The sequence below is a fragment of the Kryptolebias marmoratus genome, linkage group LG11 (genome assembly GCF_001649575.2).
Source record: "Kryptolebias marmoratus isolate JLee-2015 linkage group LG11, ASM164957v2, whole genome shotgun sequence".
NCBI classification, from domain to species: Eukaryota; Metazoa; Chordata; class Actinopteri; order Cyprinodontiformes; family Rivulidae; genus Kryptolebias; species Kryptolebias marmoratus.
In genome coordinates, this window is record NC_051440.1 from 7,489,970 (window position 1) to 7,506,164 (window position 16,195).

General features: G+C 36.3%; 2 protein-coding genes across 2 annotated transcripts in view; both read left to right on the forward strand.

Annotated features, from left to right (window-relative positions):
• Positions 1-1,637: 1,637 nt before the first annotated feature.
• LOC108228785 (pulmonary surfactant-associated protein D-like) lies at positions 1,638-7,482 on the forward strand. Its single transcript, XM_017404401.3, has 5 exons — positions 1,638-1,778; positions 2,035-2,204; positions 2,937-3,059; positions 3,388-3,453; positions 5,468-7,482. Exons 2-5 carry the CDS (start codon positions 2,057-2,059, stop codon positions 5,848-5,850), a joined length of 720 nt encoding a protein of 239 aa, XP_017259890.1. The 5' UTR covers positions 1,638-1,778; positions 2,035-2,056; the 3' UTR covers positions 5,851-7,482.
• Positions 7,483-8,423: 941 nt separating this feature from the next.
• LOC108228784 (pulmonary surfactant-associated protein A-like) overlaps positions 8,424-16,195 on the forward strand; it is a 9,181-nt gene continuing 1,409 nt past the window's right edge. Inside the window, exons 1-6 of the mRNA XM_037978348.1 lie at positions 8,424-8,459; positions 8,719-8,880; positions 10,356-10,469; positions 11,377-11,442; positions 11,777-13,539; positions 14,574-14,743. Of these exons, the coding sequence (XP_037834276.1) occupies positions 8,736-8,880; positions 10,356-10,469; positions 11,377-11,442; positions 11,777-12,159 (708 nt within the window). The 5' untranslated portion in view covers positions 8,424-8,459; positions 8,719-8,735 and the 3' untranslated portion in view covers positions 12,160-13,539; positions 14,574-14,743. The remainder of the gene's footprint in view (positions 8,460-8,718; positions 8,881-10,355; positions 10,470-11,376; positions 11,443-11,776; positions 13,540-14,573; positions 14,744-16,195) is intronic.

Consider the following 16,195-nt stretch of genomic DNA (forward strand, 5'->3'; position numbering starts at 1 on the left):
AAGATGCTGGACAGAAAATGCACACTGGGTTGAAGGAAGGAGGATATAAGGTCATGTGAACAAGCATGCTGATTTTCAAAGAAATAAAAAGATCTGTGTTAAATACAACCTTTGTCAAGATAAGACAAATGCAACAAGATTTTTTAAACTGATCTTTACTGTCACCTCCTTGTACTGCTGCCGGGTTTGGAGCAATGACAACAATAGTTTTATCAGCGACAGGTCACCGAGCCGAGGCAGTTCCACTGCAGAAGTGGAGACATGGAGGACACTCTGAACAGACTCTTGTGATGCAGTTGATTCGATACGCCGCTGTGGACATGAGCACCCCATTTAAATCATAGCTCCCCAAAGACTATGTTGTTTGATCAATCTGCTGCTTCATCTTTAAAAATCCTTGCTGCCTTGGACTGGCAGCTCTCATCTTCTCCATCAAGATCAGTTTTTGTGCCTCAGCTTGAAGTTGATTTGATTTTTATCGTGGACTTACAAAATATTTAAGAAAAAAAACTACCAGCAATAGGATTTTAGAAAAAAACTCTTCAGGTTAAATACAACCAACAAAAAGATTGAATTTAAATAAGAGGAAACTGCAAATCAAGAAAATTATTATAATTGACACATAGTAAGTAATGGAAAGTGTGTAAACAACAGTTAGGGAAAGAAAATATTTTCTTTTATTAAAGTTTCAGAAAAATTTTCACAACAATTTGACAAGCAGTAGGCCAATGTCCTCCATCATTGAGGGTCTTAAAAAGAGAATGTTTTTAGTTTTTGAGATGATTTTTTTTTCTCAACTGGAATCTAACAGGGCATCCAAAAATACACACTTAAGCGTTAATATGGTTTGATTCCAAGAACTAAAACATCAAGAGAGACACTCAAACAGGCTGCGGACACTCCTGCATATATATTATATATATATATATATTATATATATATATATACCAGGGGCCTGGCAGCTTCAGGGATCTCTTAAGTATCTTAGCTGTTCTTAGGACTGCGCTCTTTTGGACAGAAATCTCTGAGGTTGTTCCTGGGATCTGTTGTCACTCTTCCAGTTTGGGGTCACAGCACCAAGTGCTCCGACCATAATTAGGTGTGCCAGATGCATCATTTAACTGCAATGATGAGGAAAAGCACATTTGTTATTCAACTAAACAGATGTCTTTGATAGAATGATGTTACTTGAAATTTAAAAAGCACAGCTGGCCTCCATCAAACCTTCACAAAAGACTCAGATCTTGAGGGTCTTGTTTACAATAATATATTGGGAGAAAGTACTTCACATCGCCCTTGCAATTTTATCTAAACTTTTAACGTTTTGTCACTATTGTTAGGAGTAAAATATGGTTTACACATTTCCCAAAGATGCTAAAGATGCTGCCATCGATGTTAAATGAATTAACTTTTGATCCACTTTTTCTCACACAGCACAACACTGTTACTTTGAAATGTTTTCAAAAATTGCTTTGGCATTAAATTTGTCCTTTTACAGACCAGTATGTACAGCAGTAATCGAGAACATAAAATGATAATTCATCAAAATCTCACCAAAAGAAACTTCATGGTTCTCAAGGCAATTAAAAGTTTATAAGCTTTTGAAAAGAACTTACATTTATCAGACAGAAGTTTCCTGTTTGCTGGTTGTGTAACATGTTTTAAACTGATTATCACTTCACTGGGCTTGATCTTTAACATCTGTGGTTTTAAGCTGTTTCTCTCAGTACTTGTGTTTGGAAACAGCAGCACATTCTGGACATAAGTCTGTTTTGGTGGTGAGTTGTTTTTAAAAGAAATTTACTTTTTAAGTCAGTTTCATGATTATGTTTCATTTTTGATTCTGACCTTCATCATCAATTCAAGTGACAACATGTTAATGATTGAAAACATCAGTTTTAACGAGAAAAAAATATTATTGCAATCTGTATTGTGACTTTAATCTGGATTTTCTTTTTTACACGTTCAGTAATTTGACAAAAATGTTTCAGATGTGAACCAAATAGTGGAATGATCAAATGTATTTTTCTACAGAATTCCACGCTGCAAATAGAAGATGAGGCTTTGTCTTCTCCTCTGTATTTTCTGCCTGACGGCTCCTTCAGGCTACGGTCAGGACAAGGGTCCTTGTCCTCAATGTGAAACAGGAGATACGGGAATACCTGTGTGCTGTGTTGGACCAGTTGGACCAGCTGGACCACCAGGTACATAATAATGGTTTGCTTATCTTCTTTAATCAAGCAAATAAAAAAAAAACGGTCCTTTTATGGAATTTCTGTTGAAATATTCTTTAATAACAAAGTTTTGTGTTCTGAATATGAAACAGTGAACGATACAATAAACATGAATAAAATAACACTCATCACAACAAGAGACACACCTTTTGAGACATGTCTGACTTCATATTGTGAAGGCAGCAGTGCAGCTGATTGCAATTTATCCTCTTGTCTACTGAAATGTGTTACCACCGGTTGTCAGGGGACGGTAAATATTTCAATCTAAATGTGTATCACAAACAGTGTAGGTCTTTGAGAACTGGTCTCAATTGAGCCTTGACACCATTTGCATGAATATGGATGGGTTTATGTCTAAATGCATACAAAATATGTTATTTAAATGTGGGCAAGCTATGTCAGCACAGACAAACTACATTTAGTTGGCAGTTTAGTTTGAAGTGCAAGTCTTCCTTTGCAAATGGATTATGAATGTACAAAACGTGCTTCTCTCCTGATTAGTGCCTCCAAAAGCTGTGCTGTCTTTTGGTATATCAGGGCCTGTATCCTTCCTTTGAGATTTCATAACAATTCTCCTTTAATACTTTGAAGGGAGGAAGCCTTTGCATTAAATCCGTCTATAGAACAAATGTTATTTTCTAAGTAGTGTGTGTGAGACTTTCGAAGCCTTTAAGGCCAATGAAGATAATGACATTTTTCCAGGACCATCTGGACGTCACGGATTTGATGGAATTCCAGGACTACCAGGACCATCAGGATTTCAAGGATCACCAGGATTACCAGGACTACAGGGACCACCAGGACCAGCTATAATGTGTGGACGAGGTGTTTACAGTTTAATGTATTTACCAAATAGGTATATTCATATTATTTATATAATCATAATATTTCATAAAGTCAGTTTATAAGGTGTCAAAATGTTGAGGGAGGCAAATTGTTTGTTTGTACACTTTATCAGGGTCTGCACAACTTCAACCCAGAGAAAATTTCCATTTGTTGAAAACAGATTTGTTTTTTATGAAGTCCAGTGGTTATAAACTTTACTATATCATACTCCTCATGAATTTAACTGTAAAGTTTTTTTGGTCAGCTGAGATTTCTGTGAGTTACAACTTAATGAATTTGTGAACTGAATTTATCCTGTCTTATCCAGAAATCTTCAGTTTTATTGAACAGGATTTTGAAACACTGAAGAAGACGACTGCAAAGTTAGAGCTTGGTAAGTGTTCATAGATTTTACAGAGATAAATGAGCCCTGAAGGAGTTAAATACATGCAAATGGTTATTAGTTACAGCTTAGTAAATGTTTTTATAAAAAATGGTTTCAAAGAACATTCTGGCCATTTTAAACCGAAGTTCTGTGTAAAATTCATGAACAATTAATATGTGTTGCAGATAAAACTTTGAACAAACTCAGTTTAAACAAATAAAGTTAAATTCTGACCGGACTGATAAGCTAACGGCCAGTCTGAGTTCGGCCAAAACCAACAAGGATTTAAAATAACTCTACTCTCAGCAACTTTACAGTGGTTTTTGCAAATGCTGTTCCATAGACATTTAAATTATGTGTTTTCTCAATATACAATTATTTTAATCCAACTCTGTGGTTATTTGAAAGCTCAGATAGCTGTATGAGTGATGGGGTAACACTTTCTGTGCAGACAGGGGCACAGCCAGCAGGAGTTTCATAAAATTGTAAATATGAGTTGTTTTTTGACAACAAAATTTGTTTTTGAAATTGGATTAGCTCAGAGAAGCTCTTATTAGCTTTTCATTAAGGTCTGACCAGACATTTTTGCTGTCTTAAAAAAACTCTATTCTTCTTTTGAATGTAGTTAATGCAAACACTCCTATTAAACCTTTAGATTAGCATCAGCTTGACATTACACACATATTTTGGCAGGGATTACACAATTCCATCTAAAATGGACCCCAGACTTCACCTGAAGTATGAGAGCAGCACTGCTGCTGCTTTGATCTCTGAAAATAACTATAGAAGTCAATGTAGATAACCAAGTAATGTGAAACTGACACCATTGTGAAGGCATATGAAACAACATTTGCATGAACTCCTATGAAAGTTTTGATGTTAGAGTAGTTTTAAGATGGAAGCAGCCAACTTTGGTGAGGGCTGGACTCAGACTAGTTGTTAGCTCATAAGTTCAATCAGAAGTAAACTATTTCTTCAAACAGGTAAGATGTTGATTGTTTCAGGGGGGGTATAGATGGTTGTAATTTTAGTCTGAGCAATGCATTGCATTGCCTATAACAGGGATAGAATTAGCCCCAAAATAAAGTGTGACCAAGTGTGCTGTGTACAAGTCTGTAACTGGGCTCTGAAAACAAACCCAGGACCACTTATATATTAGCAGCTCCTGCTCTGGTATCAGAGAGGCTGAGGCCAGTTGTGCTATCTATCACAAGGACTGGTGCAGAGGTCTCGATATGGAAAAAACAAATCATAGTCTCCAACTCCAAAATCAGTAGCATTAAAAGAGGGCAGAGAGGGGTTGTTAGGATTTGGTTTTGTTTGTTCCCGTGTTTGATATTTGTGTTCTGGTCTCCTTTAGGTTTGGTTTTATTGTGTTTTCTGTTTTTGATTATTTGATTCCTGTTTGTCCTTGTCTTAGTTCAGTTCTTGTTCTGTTTCCTGCTAGATTCACTCCTCCTCAGTCAGTCTCTGACGCCCATCTCCACCTGCCTACAATTGTAATCACTCAACTGTGTTCACTTCCCATCGTTATCCTGCCTTTAAAACTCAGTCACATGCTCTACCTCTCTGCTGATTCAGTGTCATACTTTGCCTCCCTGATGTGCTTTCCTTCTGGTTGCTCGTGCCTCGTCGTCTCCCATGCTCTGTTTGGTTCCTCTCTTGTCTCAGGTCTGTTCATGTTTTAAGTTATTTAATGTTTTTGTGTTTAGTTTAGTTTTTGCTGCCACGTCAGCCTTTGTTTTGGATTGCCTTTTATTTCTAACTAAATTAGTTTATTTTACAATATGAGTCTGCGCTCAGGGTTCGCCTCCTTCACCCGACTTCATGACAGGGGTTGGGTGACGTGAACCTCAACCTGATCCCTGTGAAATGGTCATCACTAGAAAAAGCATTATTTTACTCTATTGTTTAAGGAAATAAATGTGCCGTTGTTGAGAAAAACAACAAATGGTTTTAAAACGATGTGTTTTACTTGATATTTATTACTTATTAGTGGCACATTTCTGTCTCTTCTTTTCAGCTGCAGGCTTTGACTTTATGCGGAAGGTCGGTCAGAAATACTTTGTGTCCAACAAGGAGACAGACTCTTTCTCGAAGGCCGTTGAGTTCTGCTCCCAACAAGGCTTAGAGCTGGCTCTGCCCCAGAGTGAGGAGGAGAACCGCATTCTGACTCAGCTGATCGGCGAAGCTGACAAAACAGCCTGGATCAACGTCAACAATAAAAGAGCAGAGGGGAATTTTAGGTCTGATATGAAAAATCAACCTCTGACCTTTACCAAATGGGGTGAAGGAGAGCCGGATGACAGCATCCAGGGTACAGGCTGCACCATGGTGTCTGAGACCGGCATGTGGAGAGTGACACAGGACTGCTCTCTGAACGCTCACATCATCTGTCAGATATAGAAAAGCTCTTAAATGTCAAGCAGTGACTTTAAAGAGCTTAGCAATGCTTCTTAATACTTCTTAACATGCCTTTCTGAGCCAATCAAATTGAACTTATAAAATACAAAAACATCTTGAACTTAATAAACTTTTACAAATGTACTAAATTTCTTTGCAGCAATTGCTGAGAGCCATCCTCAACATATATTCTGAGCGCTAACAGATCATGCAATATCTTAGTTTTAATTTTTGTTGCACAAAGTGACAGATGATCGCAAGGCCTTCCATTGGAACTCACTGACAATACAGTTTACAGAATTAAATAAACCACACAACATGATGTGCCACTGATAGGGGACATGAGTGACATCATTTGATTTTATACATAGTATTTTCCATAAAACAAAGAGCCTGGTCTTCCTTCGCCACCTTCCTGTGTTTGTCTGTCATTACACCTCTTGCTGTTTCTCTCCATTCATCTTTCCTGGCAGCAGCTGTGCGACCCTCTGTTTAATCTGACTCTGGTAAAATAAAGAAGTTAAAGACAAAGGTTTTACAAAGTTTTCTATCTTGACTCCTCATTTACGAGACTTGCTTTTGGGAGGATTGTAATTCATTTATAGATCATTAAAAGCAGTGAGAATGTAATATGGAAGTCATTTTTACTTTTGGGGACTGGAAAAGATGATACAGGAGGGCATAAAATTCCTCAAAAACAGTTTATCCAAATAATATTTTTTAAACCAAAATGGGTTTTCTAGCTTGCATTCTTGAAGTAGGAAACATATAAAAAGCTAATAAGAAGTTGGAACTGCACTTTGATCAACATGAGTCTACATTCAACTGCAGGGGGTGGAGCAAAACACATAATGAAACCAACCTAAGTGTGTCCAAATCACCACTTGTATAATTACATTTTTTTTAATGTTGTGTTTGATACATTTTCATTTAGAGACAAAAGAAAAATGAGAGGAACCAAGAACTTATAGTATGCTCCTTTTCTGATAATTCTACTAGAGCTACTACTAGTAAACATGTCATAAAAATCTAGTGTTGTGATTGCTTTACTAATCATATTATGCCACACCTTTGGATATAAAGCAGGTACGAACTGGTTGTTCTGCCTTTGTTTTGTTTGTTGCTGTTTTGTATCATCTGCATCTGTGTATATCACTGTATCAATGCTGTTTGTTAATGTCAATGTGTCTCACAAACATTTCACTAAACATCACAATTTGTTATTTTTGCCTAATCCAGGAAAGTCAGGGAAAGTGCCACACCAAAAGACAAAGTTTCATTATTGCTGACCATCAAGTTTAGACAGTTTATCCCCAGCTTTGCCAAATTGCCACAAGAGCAGTCTTTGAATCCCTGGACGACCCGAGAGCTCTGGTGACCGCCTGCGAAGTTCCCAGATCACCACCTGCCAAATTGGGTGCTGTGTGTCGCCCAGAGGGCATGTGGTGAAATCAGCTGATTTTTGGTTGCACGTTCTTCACTCAACAATTTTCACCGGGGATGTTCCGACCTTGACGAGGCCCAGTTTTGGAGACAACACGTCACCAACCAACTTCTCAACTTTAAGTAGGGACACAAAAGTCCTTTATTTTGGTGGCAAAATTAAATAAAAATATCTTTGATTTGGCTCTGTTATTGGTCTGATGCCAGGCCTGATTATTTCTCCATCTTTTCACTTCAAACCCCTTTATTTCCCTCAAAATTTAGTTGGCCTTGATATCAAATTCATATCTGTTCACCTAAATCCAACAAGTTTCTCTGTAGTCTGTTCAGTTCTTACGCTTTCAAATTAAGTCTTATTTTTTTGTTACATTTTCTCATTTAAAGACTTTTTTGTTTGTTTGCTTTTTACCCAAAATGTATCAAAAATTGTTGTTTCCCTTCATTTCTACACATTCAAATTGTCTTTTAAGGACTTTTTTGAACTGCCTGAAGATTGCACGGGTTACAGTCTGCTCTTAAACCTCCCCCATCAGTACATCAGTTTTTATGCTAGTGTAAACAAAGCAGGGGAGTTTCTTGTTTTCTTGAAACACAGCCTCCGCTTGGCTATAGTTAAAAATACTTTATTTAAAACATTTAAAAGCAAAACCATAGTCTGTAAAAAGAAATTGAGAAATGCCTACAGCTGGAAAAGATGATTTGGTTTGCTTCAGTAATCTAATTATCTGTATTCTTGCTTTGTGTCCTTCCATTAACAGTAATTCTATATTTTGTAAACTTTCTGTTCAATTTACAATTATTTACAATTTATTTAAAGCTTCCTGATTCTTCATCAAGACACCAAACCTCAGCTTTCTGCTGTTGTTATGAAAAGAAATACTCAATCCAAGTTTTATTTTTTCATGAAAAACGCATCTTAAATGGTCTAAAGAAAAAGTGTTTATAAATGTATAGCATTAAGAACCATATTTTTCCATTGTAGGCTCAGCTTTCTGAGACTATGGGGAGTTTTTGGTTCTTGTGTGTATGTTTATAGAACACATTTTTGACTAATTATCTTTTCCTCTGGGTGGAACCTCTCATTTATCTAACTTCATTCTGTTTTTCCCATTCTGCAAATTGAAGGCAGTGAGAAAGCAGCACATTCTGGGGAATTTCTTTTTTGGACGGTGAGTTTTTTTTTAAATCAATAAAATAATAAATATTTAAATTTTTTATCTATGTAAACATTGTGCTAGTTTAATTTTAATAAGATATATGTCAAACAAAATAAAAAGTACAGCAAATATCATTTAACAAATGTTGTTACTGTCTAAAGAAAGGTTCAACCAAATTTGGCCATCTCACAAATCAATTTCTATAAATAGAAAAAAAATAATATGCAGACTTTACATATAAATTATCATTTTTTTTAATCAATTTTGACAGAGTCCTGCATTGAGGAGATGAAGGTTTATTTTCTCTTTATTTTCTGCTTGATGGCTCCTGCAACACACAGTCAGCTGCCAGGTCTTCCTGGTCCCAAAGGTGAAAAGGGAGATCCAGGATTTCCAGGACTACCTGGAAAACCTGGAATATTTGGAATGCCTGGTAACAAGAACAAGTTTACTTGACCTTACAGTTGTTTTATCAATTTTGTTCTTCTCTTTCTTTCAGCTGTTCTCTTTTCAGGGGTCACCAGCGAGTCATCCTCTTCCATTTAACTCTGTCTTCTGTGTCCTCTGTCCTCACTCCAACTACCTCCATGTCCTCTCTAACTGCATCCATATATCTCCTCTTTGTCTTTTTCCTGGCAGCTGTGATTCTAACGTCCTTCCACCAATATACCCACTGTCCCTCCTCTGCACATGTTCAAACCATCTCAGTCTGTCCTCTAACTTTATCTCCCAGTCGTTCAACCTGTGCTGTACCTCTGATGACCTCATTCCTAATCATGTCCATTCTCACCCCTCCCAAGGAGAACCTCAACATCTTCAGCTCTGCCACTTCCTGTTCTGTCTCCTGTCTTTTTGTCAGTCCCACTGTCTCCAAACCATACAACATGGCTGCTCTCACCACTGTCTTGTAAACCTTTCCTTTGACCTTTTCTGCAATCTTTTTATCACAAATCACTCATTTGGCCTTTGCTACCTCCCTCTTTAAATTCTTGTCTACTCTCTCCAGTACTCTCGCTGTCCAATTTTTTACTGGCTAACCTCTTCCTCTGCATAACTTCCTGAACTTCACTGTTCCACCACCACTGTTCCTTCTCATCTTTTCTCTGTCTAGATGACACACCAGATACCTTCCTACTTGTCTCTCTAATCACTGTTGCTGTAGTAGCCTGGTCATCTGGAAGCTCTTTCTTACCACCCAGAGCCTTTAACAGCTTCTTTTTGAACTCCTCACAACATTTTTCTTTCCTCAACTTACACCATTTGGTCCTCTTCTCTGCCTTTACTTTTTTCCTCTTCTTCACCACAGCACTCATCCTACACACCACCATTCAATGCTGTCTGGCCACACTCTCCCCTGCCACAACCTTTCAGTCCACAATCTCCCTCAGGTTATCTCTTCTACACAGAATATATTCTACCTGTGTACTCCTGCCTCCACTCTTTTAGGTCACCCTGTGTTCCTCCCTCTTTTGGAAATAGGTATTGACCACAGCCATTTCCATGCTCTTGACAAAAATGTTGTGCAGCGTGATGATGGTGCTGTGCTGGATCTCCTGCAGGATGTTGATCTCGTTCTCAATCTCCTCCTTGACACCAAATCTGCCCATCACCTCCTCATCTCTTCCGTTTTCTTCACCAATATGTCCATTCAAATCTGCTCCAATCACCACTTTCTCCTTTCTGGGAATACTCTCTATCACTTCATTAAAATCCTTCCAGTATTTCCCATTCTGTTCTACATCAATTTCAGCAACTTTCTATAGCCTACTATTTGAAAATCTGATTGAGCCTATGAGAAAACTAACTTCAGTTGGCAAGGTTTTCTCGAGAGTGACAGAGCAGAAATTGTTTATGAATGGTGTAAATTTTACTTCTAATGAAGCTTGTTATGATTATTTTATATCTTAGGAGTGAAGGGAGAATTTGGGGCTGATGGACGACCTGGATTACCTGGGCAGAAAGGAGAGTATGGAGCACCTGGAATGACAGGACCACCTGGACCAGTTATCATGTGTGGAAGAGGTCATTATTGTTTATTGAAGACACATGATTAATTTGTTTGAATAATTTATATGTTGGTAATATTTAATTTATTGCAGCAGTAGAAAAATATAAAAATTAAGTTTGTGGTGGATGACGTTTTTTTTCTCAATCCATCCTCCTTGTTATAGAAACTGTACATTATTATGTATTATTATTATTATTGTTGTTATCTATTAACATAGTAAAAAGGTGAAACCAAAATATTTGTTTTACTGGTGCTGCCAGCTTTTGTTTTTGGAACCAGAGTCTGTGCATTGGAGATGTGGTCCCACCTACACACCTGCACACAATAATAAAATAACTATTTACAAAAACATTAATTAATTAATTAAACATACAAGCGCAAGGTAAGAGCGATATAAATCAACAAAGGTAAACAGTTGGAAAAATTATTTGAAGTGTATTTTTATTTTTTTAGCCAGGAAAATGTCCTGTTTGTTTACACAGAGGAACAGAATTGAACACTTATTCTGCAGCTAGTTGACTAGAGGGCACTCTTTTATTTTAGCTTCAATTTCTGTGTCCTGTTACAGTGTCCAGCTTACAACACAAGTGTACAGGTGATTGACACAAACATGAAAGCCTAGCCTATACATTGCAACTAAATTAATAAAAGATCATCTTTATAAAAAAAATGTAAGTATATATTGATGATAAATGTTGTTTTACTTATAGAAGTCCTGTTGCTCTATTTTCAAACTTGTAGGTTTTGACATGCTCTAGATGGGTAAGAACAAATTCAATTGCAATAAAATTTGCAGTTTTATGACAAAGGGTAATTAATTGAGCCAGTAATTTGGGAAAATGTAAAACTGTGTTGCATTAGCTGAATTATTAGAGTTACAACTCAACAAACTTGTTTCTTAACTTTTTCTGCTTTTTCCAGATCATATTGGTTCTTTAAAAAGAGATGTTGATGCACTGATGAGGACCGCTGCACAGTTAGACCAGGGTAGGTATCTTTTTTAGTGTATGCATCAGTACTGCAGGAAGCAAAGATATGTTAAGGGTTAATAATTTTTCAATATTGTTAAGGAATTTCTAGCTTCACCTTTTTCATCTCAATACTTTTTAAGTTCAGTATATCGTGACTTGTATTTAGACTATGAATCCAGGGTTTTAATAGTATTTAATAAAATCTGGCATCAAAGAATAAAGTAACGCGTCTCTCTGCACCACTCACCATCTACACTGAGACTTTTTTATATTCGTAGTGGATACCAGTGATATGAACAATCAACAGATGTGTTATTTCTGACTTACTACATTCTTTTCTCCCTTTCCAGCAGTAAATTTTGACTTTGTGAGAAAGGTCGGTCAGAAATACTTTGTGTCCAACAAGGAGACAGACTCTTTCTCGAAGGCCGTTGAGTTCTGCTCCCAACAAGGCTTAGAGCTGGCTCTGCCCCAGAGTGAGGAAGAGAACCGCATTCTGACTCAGCTGATAGGCGAAGCTGACAAAACTGCCTGGATCAACGTCAACAATAAAAAGGCAGAAGGGGATTTTAGGTCTGATCTGAAAAATCAACCTCTGACCTTTACCAAATGGGGTGAAGGAGAGCCGGATGACAGCATCCAGGGTACAGGCTGCACCATGGTGTCTGAGACCGGCATGTGGAGAGTGACACAGGACTGCTCTCTGAACACTTACATCATCTGTCAGATATAGAAGATCTCATTTGATATGTTTGGACTTAAAAAAAAATAGAAAAGACATGCACAACTTTTTTTTGTCTGACAGGATTCATTTCAACCTTGTAAAAAGTATTGTGTTGAACCTCATTCAAAAGCTTAACCAGATCAACTTACTAAGGCTCCTTTCATGATTAAAATTAGTTAAAATGATCAAGGTAGACACTGAAATAGCCATTGATAATATTTAGAAAGTAATGTTTTGCTTTGCTTTGCTTTTTTAAAACTCTTTGTCCAATTTTTAGTGATAACAAGACCAACGCTTCATCTAAGATATGATAATATTCAGACACTAATTTAGTAAAAACACAGTGATAAAATTGAATTAATGCTGATGCTGACTTATTCACATTATCAAATTACAGAAACTTATTCTTTTGAGAATAATAAATAAAATGCACCATGACTTCATTTCAGATTTGATGAGAGTGTTGTGTTGAAACTGAAGTAGACATTAGACACAATTTAATCATTAAGGTTGATTTTATGATACTGAAGTATGATACTGTCTTATGTTTACCATGAATCATGTTACATAAGACATGGAAAATGGTCATCAGATTAACACAGATGTATTAAATTACAGTATTAAGAATACAAAAGCAAAACAATATGTTTTACACAGTATACACAATAATAAAGTGTTCTGTATAACACAGAAATGATAACAAGGCTTCTTTTTTTAATTATCTCTTGATTAACCAACCCAATTCACGATGGCCGCCACATTTAAGTGACTGTAGCCAACACAAAAATGGTTATAACTCAGATAACTTTACAGATATTGAGTCGTATGCAACAAGAGTCAACCCCTGATATAAAATTCTGAGGTCTATTTTTTTAAAATTTTTTTATTTTTACCAAGGGCGATCTGTTTGTTTACATGGAGGGGGCGGCACTTCAATCTTGTACTGGAACCAGTCTACAGGGAAGTACCGGCTTCAACCTCCAAATTCTCATCAGACGGCTATCAGTACACAGTCTATGGCATATTATTATTATTATTATTATTGTTATTGTCGTTGTTGTTTAAATTTCTACATATAATAAAACTGGTACTTTAACCATGTGTTTTTTAAATACTAAATAATGTTAAATGATTGTCAAGTAAAACACATAATAATTTATGTAATTTTGGTGTTGTGGTGGGTGTTGGGCTAGACTGGAGCTGACTCCTAAATCTTATTTTGCTAAGGGCCCCATCTTGGGTCATCTGGTTATATAAGACATTTTTTGCTAATTACCTTTTCCTCTGGGTTGGGCCGCTCATACTATCTGATTTTGAACTGCTTTCTTCACCACTTGTGTTAGGAACGGCATCGAAGCAGCACTTTCTGGAGATAATTTTGCTTAGCTGGTAAGTTGTTTTTTTAAATTTTAATTTTAGATCAGAGTTACTGTTGTCTTGCGTGGCACAGCAATGTAGTGTTTATCGCTGTAACCTCACAGCAAGAAGGCTGACCTTCTTGCCTCTTTCTACGGCATTTTTGTGCGGAACATGTTCTGCTCATGCACACATGGGTTTTCTCTGAGTACTCCGGTTTCCTCCAACAGACCAAAAATATGCATTTCATGTCAACTGGTAATGCTAAATTGTCCCTAGGTGGTAGTGAGAGGGTGAATAGTTGTCTGTCTTGTGTAAAATAGACGCTCTTGCCAGATAGAAACATGTATTAATGTACCTGTAAACTGAATCAAATGTATTAACATGTTGATGGTTGTAACTATGCACTGGTGAGGTCATGTGAGTTTATGGTGTGTGTGACTGCCTGTGTACCGGCTACAAGATAACGCAGACTGGGGGAGTCAGCTCAGTAGAAAACTGAAACCATCCCGAAGAAACCAAACTGCAGAAGACAGAAAAACAACTCCATATATGGTCCCGGACGGATGTCCAGACGAAGATGAGCCATTGTGTGTGATGTAGCATCTCTGGGTGGGGCAGCATGTTAAAACTGCAATGTTTTAGAGATCTCGCTCAAACGCGACTTGGGTTTTCCTATGGCAAGGCGTCTCCTTTTAGCGCTAAAAGTTAATAAATTCTGCTTGAACTTTAAAGTGGACTCCTTTGGCTGTTTTTGTGAGGACGTTGAGCAGGTTTTCCGGGTTTTTCTGAGTGTTTTTTCTGTCCTCAAGACTTGTTTGCCTCTATGTCGCCCTGAAATTGATTTATTGTTCTATTTCATTTTACAGAAAGACTAACACATCTTGTTTCAATTAAATTTTTATAAGAATGTGCTTTGGCTTTTGAGTCTTTTGACAGGTAAAAAAAATTAAATAATTGATAACATTATCCTTTAGAAGACAAAAGTTATGTCTACAAAAGTGAAAAAAGAATCAGATTTTGTTTGCTTGTTTATAAATGAATGAATAAACTTATTGTTTTTACAGAATCCTGTACTGCACTGAGAAGATGAATCTTTGTCTTCTCCTCTGTGTTTCCTGTGTGATGGCTCCTAAAACCTTCAGTCAACAAGTAGATTTTTCTGGTCCTAAAGGGGAAAAAGGAGAACGAGGATTTCCTGGACCTCCTGGGATTCAAGGATTTCCTGGACAAAAAGGTAACAGAAATTCGTTTACTTGACTTGATAGTCATTTTTATGTGTACGTGTCTTTTTGTTAGCAAAATATCTCATTATCCACTGGATGTGTTTTAATGTCATTCTTGGAAAGCAATCATTGAATGTACATCTACAACTGATTAACATTTGGAGTCAAGCCATTTCAAAATGTCCACTACAGCTAATCAATCTTATTAAACATAAAAATGCCTGTAACTATATCAATTTTATAGAAATTTGTTCAGTTCATAGTGGAGACTAATCCTCAGCTCATGCAATAAGGGCCAACTGTGAGAGATCTTTGTTTAAAACTTTGCTATTATTTATTGGAGTCAACTCTTGTCTGTTAGCAAAATATTTAATGAACCACTGGATGGATTTTTAATAAAATCTCTGAAAATATTTGGAGGATGTACATTTAACTTTGATTAACTTTTGAAGTTAAACTAATTAAAAATGGCCTCAGACTATTTGGTTTGAAAAACACACAAATAGTTATAACTTTCACAACCCTTTTCACCTCTAGAGATGCCCTCTACTTTAGAAGAAGATGCTGATTTTGAGACTGATATCAGTGTTATCACAATGCTCTTATCTGACAACAGTACAGTAATATTTTGCTACAGACACCAGATTTTTTTGTGAACAAAATACACCAGAACGTGTTTGTTTTCTGTTCAGTGATTCAGGATATCATAACATCATAACTCTAGATTATATTTTTTGATTCCCTGCCTTTTTAGACACAAGTTAGGCAAACTGCAATCATTTTCTAATTTACCTAATTTACAAACAATTTTCCATTATTGCACACATGGTTGGAAGCCACTGGATTAAATTTCTGCATCAAACTTTAACATAAAGCATGTGACCATCAAATTCAAATAAAGCTCAAATAATTTTAAATTGTGTTACATTTTTCACTTGTACCTTCATCAAATTAAATTCTACATCTTTGTTTTACTAAAGAATGTAAATCTGATGTGTCATAATAATAACAGGGTACACTGAAAGAAAAAGTTTGTTCAGTTTACTTGATTGTATTGTGTACATCGGTCCCACACAATCAGAATAAGTAGAACTGACTTAATTTCCCTCTTTCCCTCAAGTACTTACTGCTTGTTAAATCAACACATTTTATTTACATAAGATTACTTAAAAATATCATGTTGAACATACAAAGGTTTTATCCGTTACCATATTGTAAATATATTATGTCGTATCAATATCTTTTTTTAAGTCTCAACAACAATATTTTGAAGAATAACACCAACTTAGCTTTGATTGCCAGTATTACTCAATGAAATTGTGTAATGTCAAGGCTATGTAATCATGTTCATGGAACACGTTACAGCTTTAAATCCTACTTAATTTTTTTCAAATTAGCTTTATAAAAATGCAGTCCTTGATTTATTGCTAATATAAAAAATTTAAATTAAATATAAACTGATC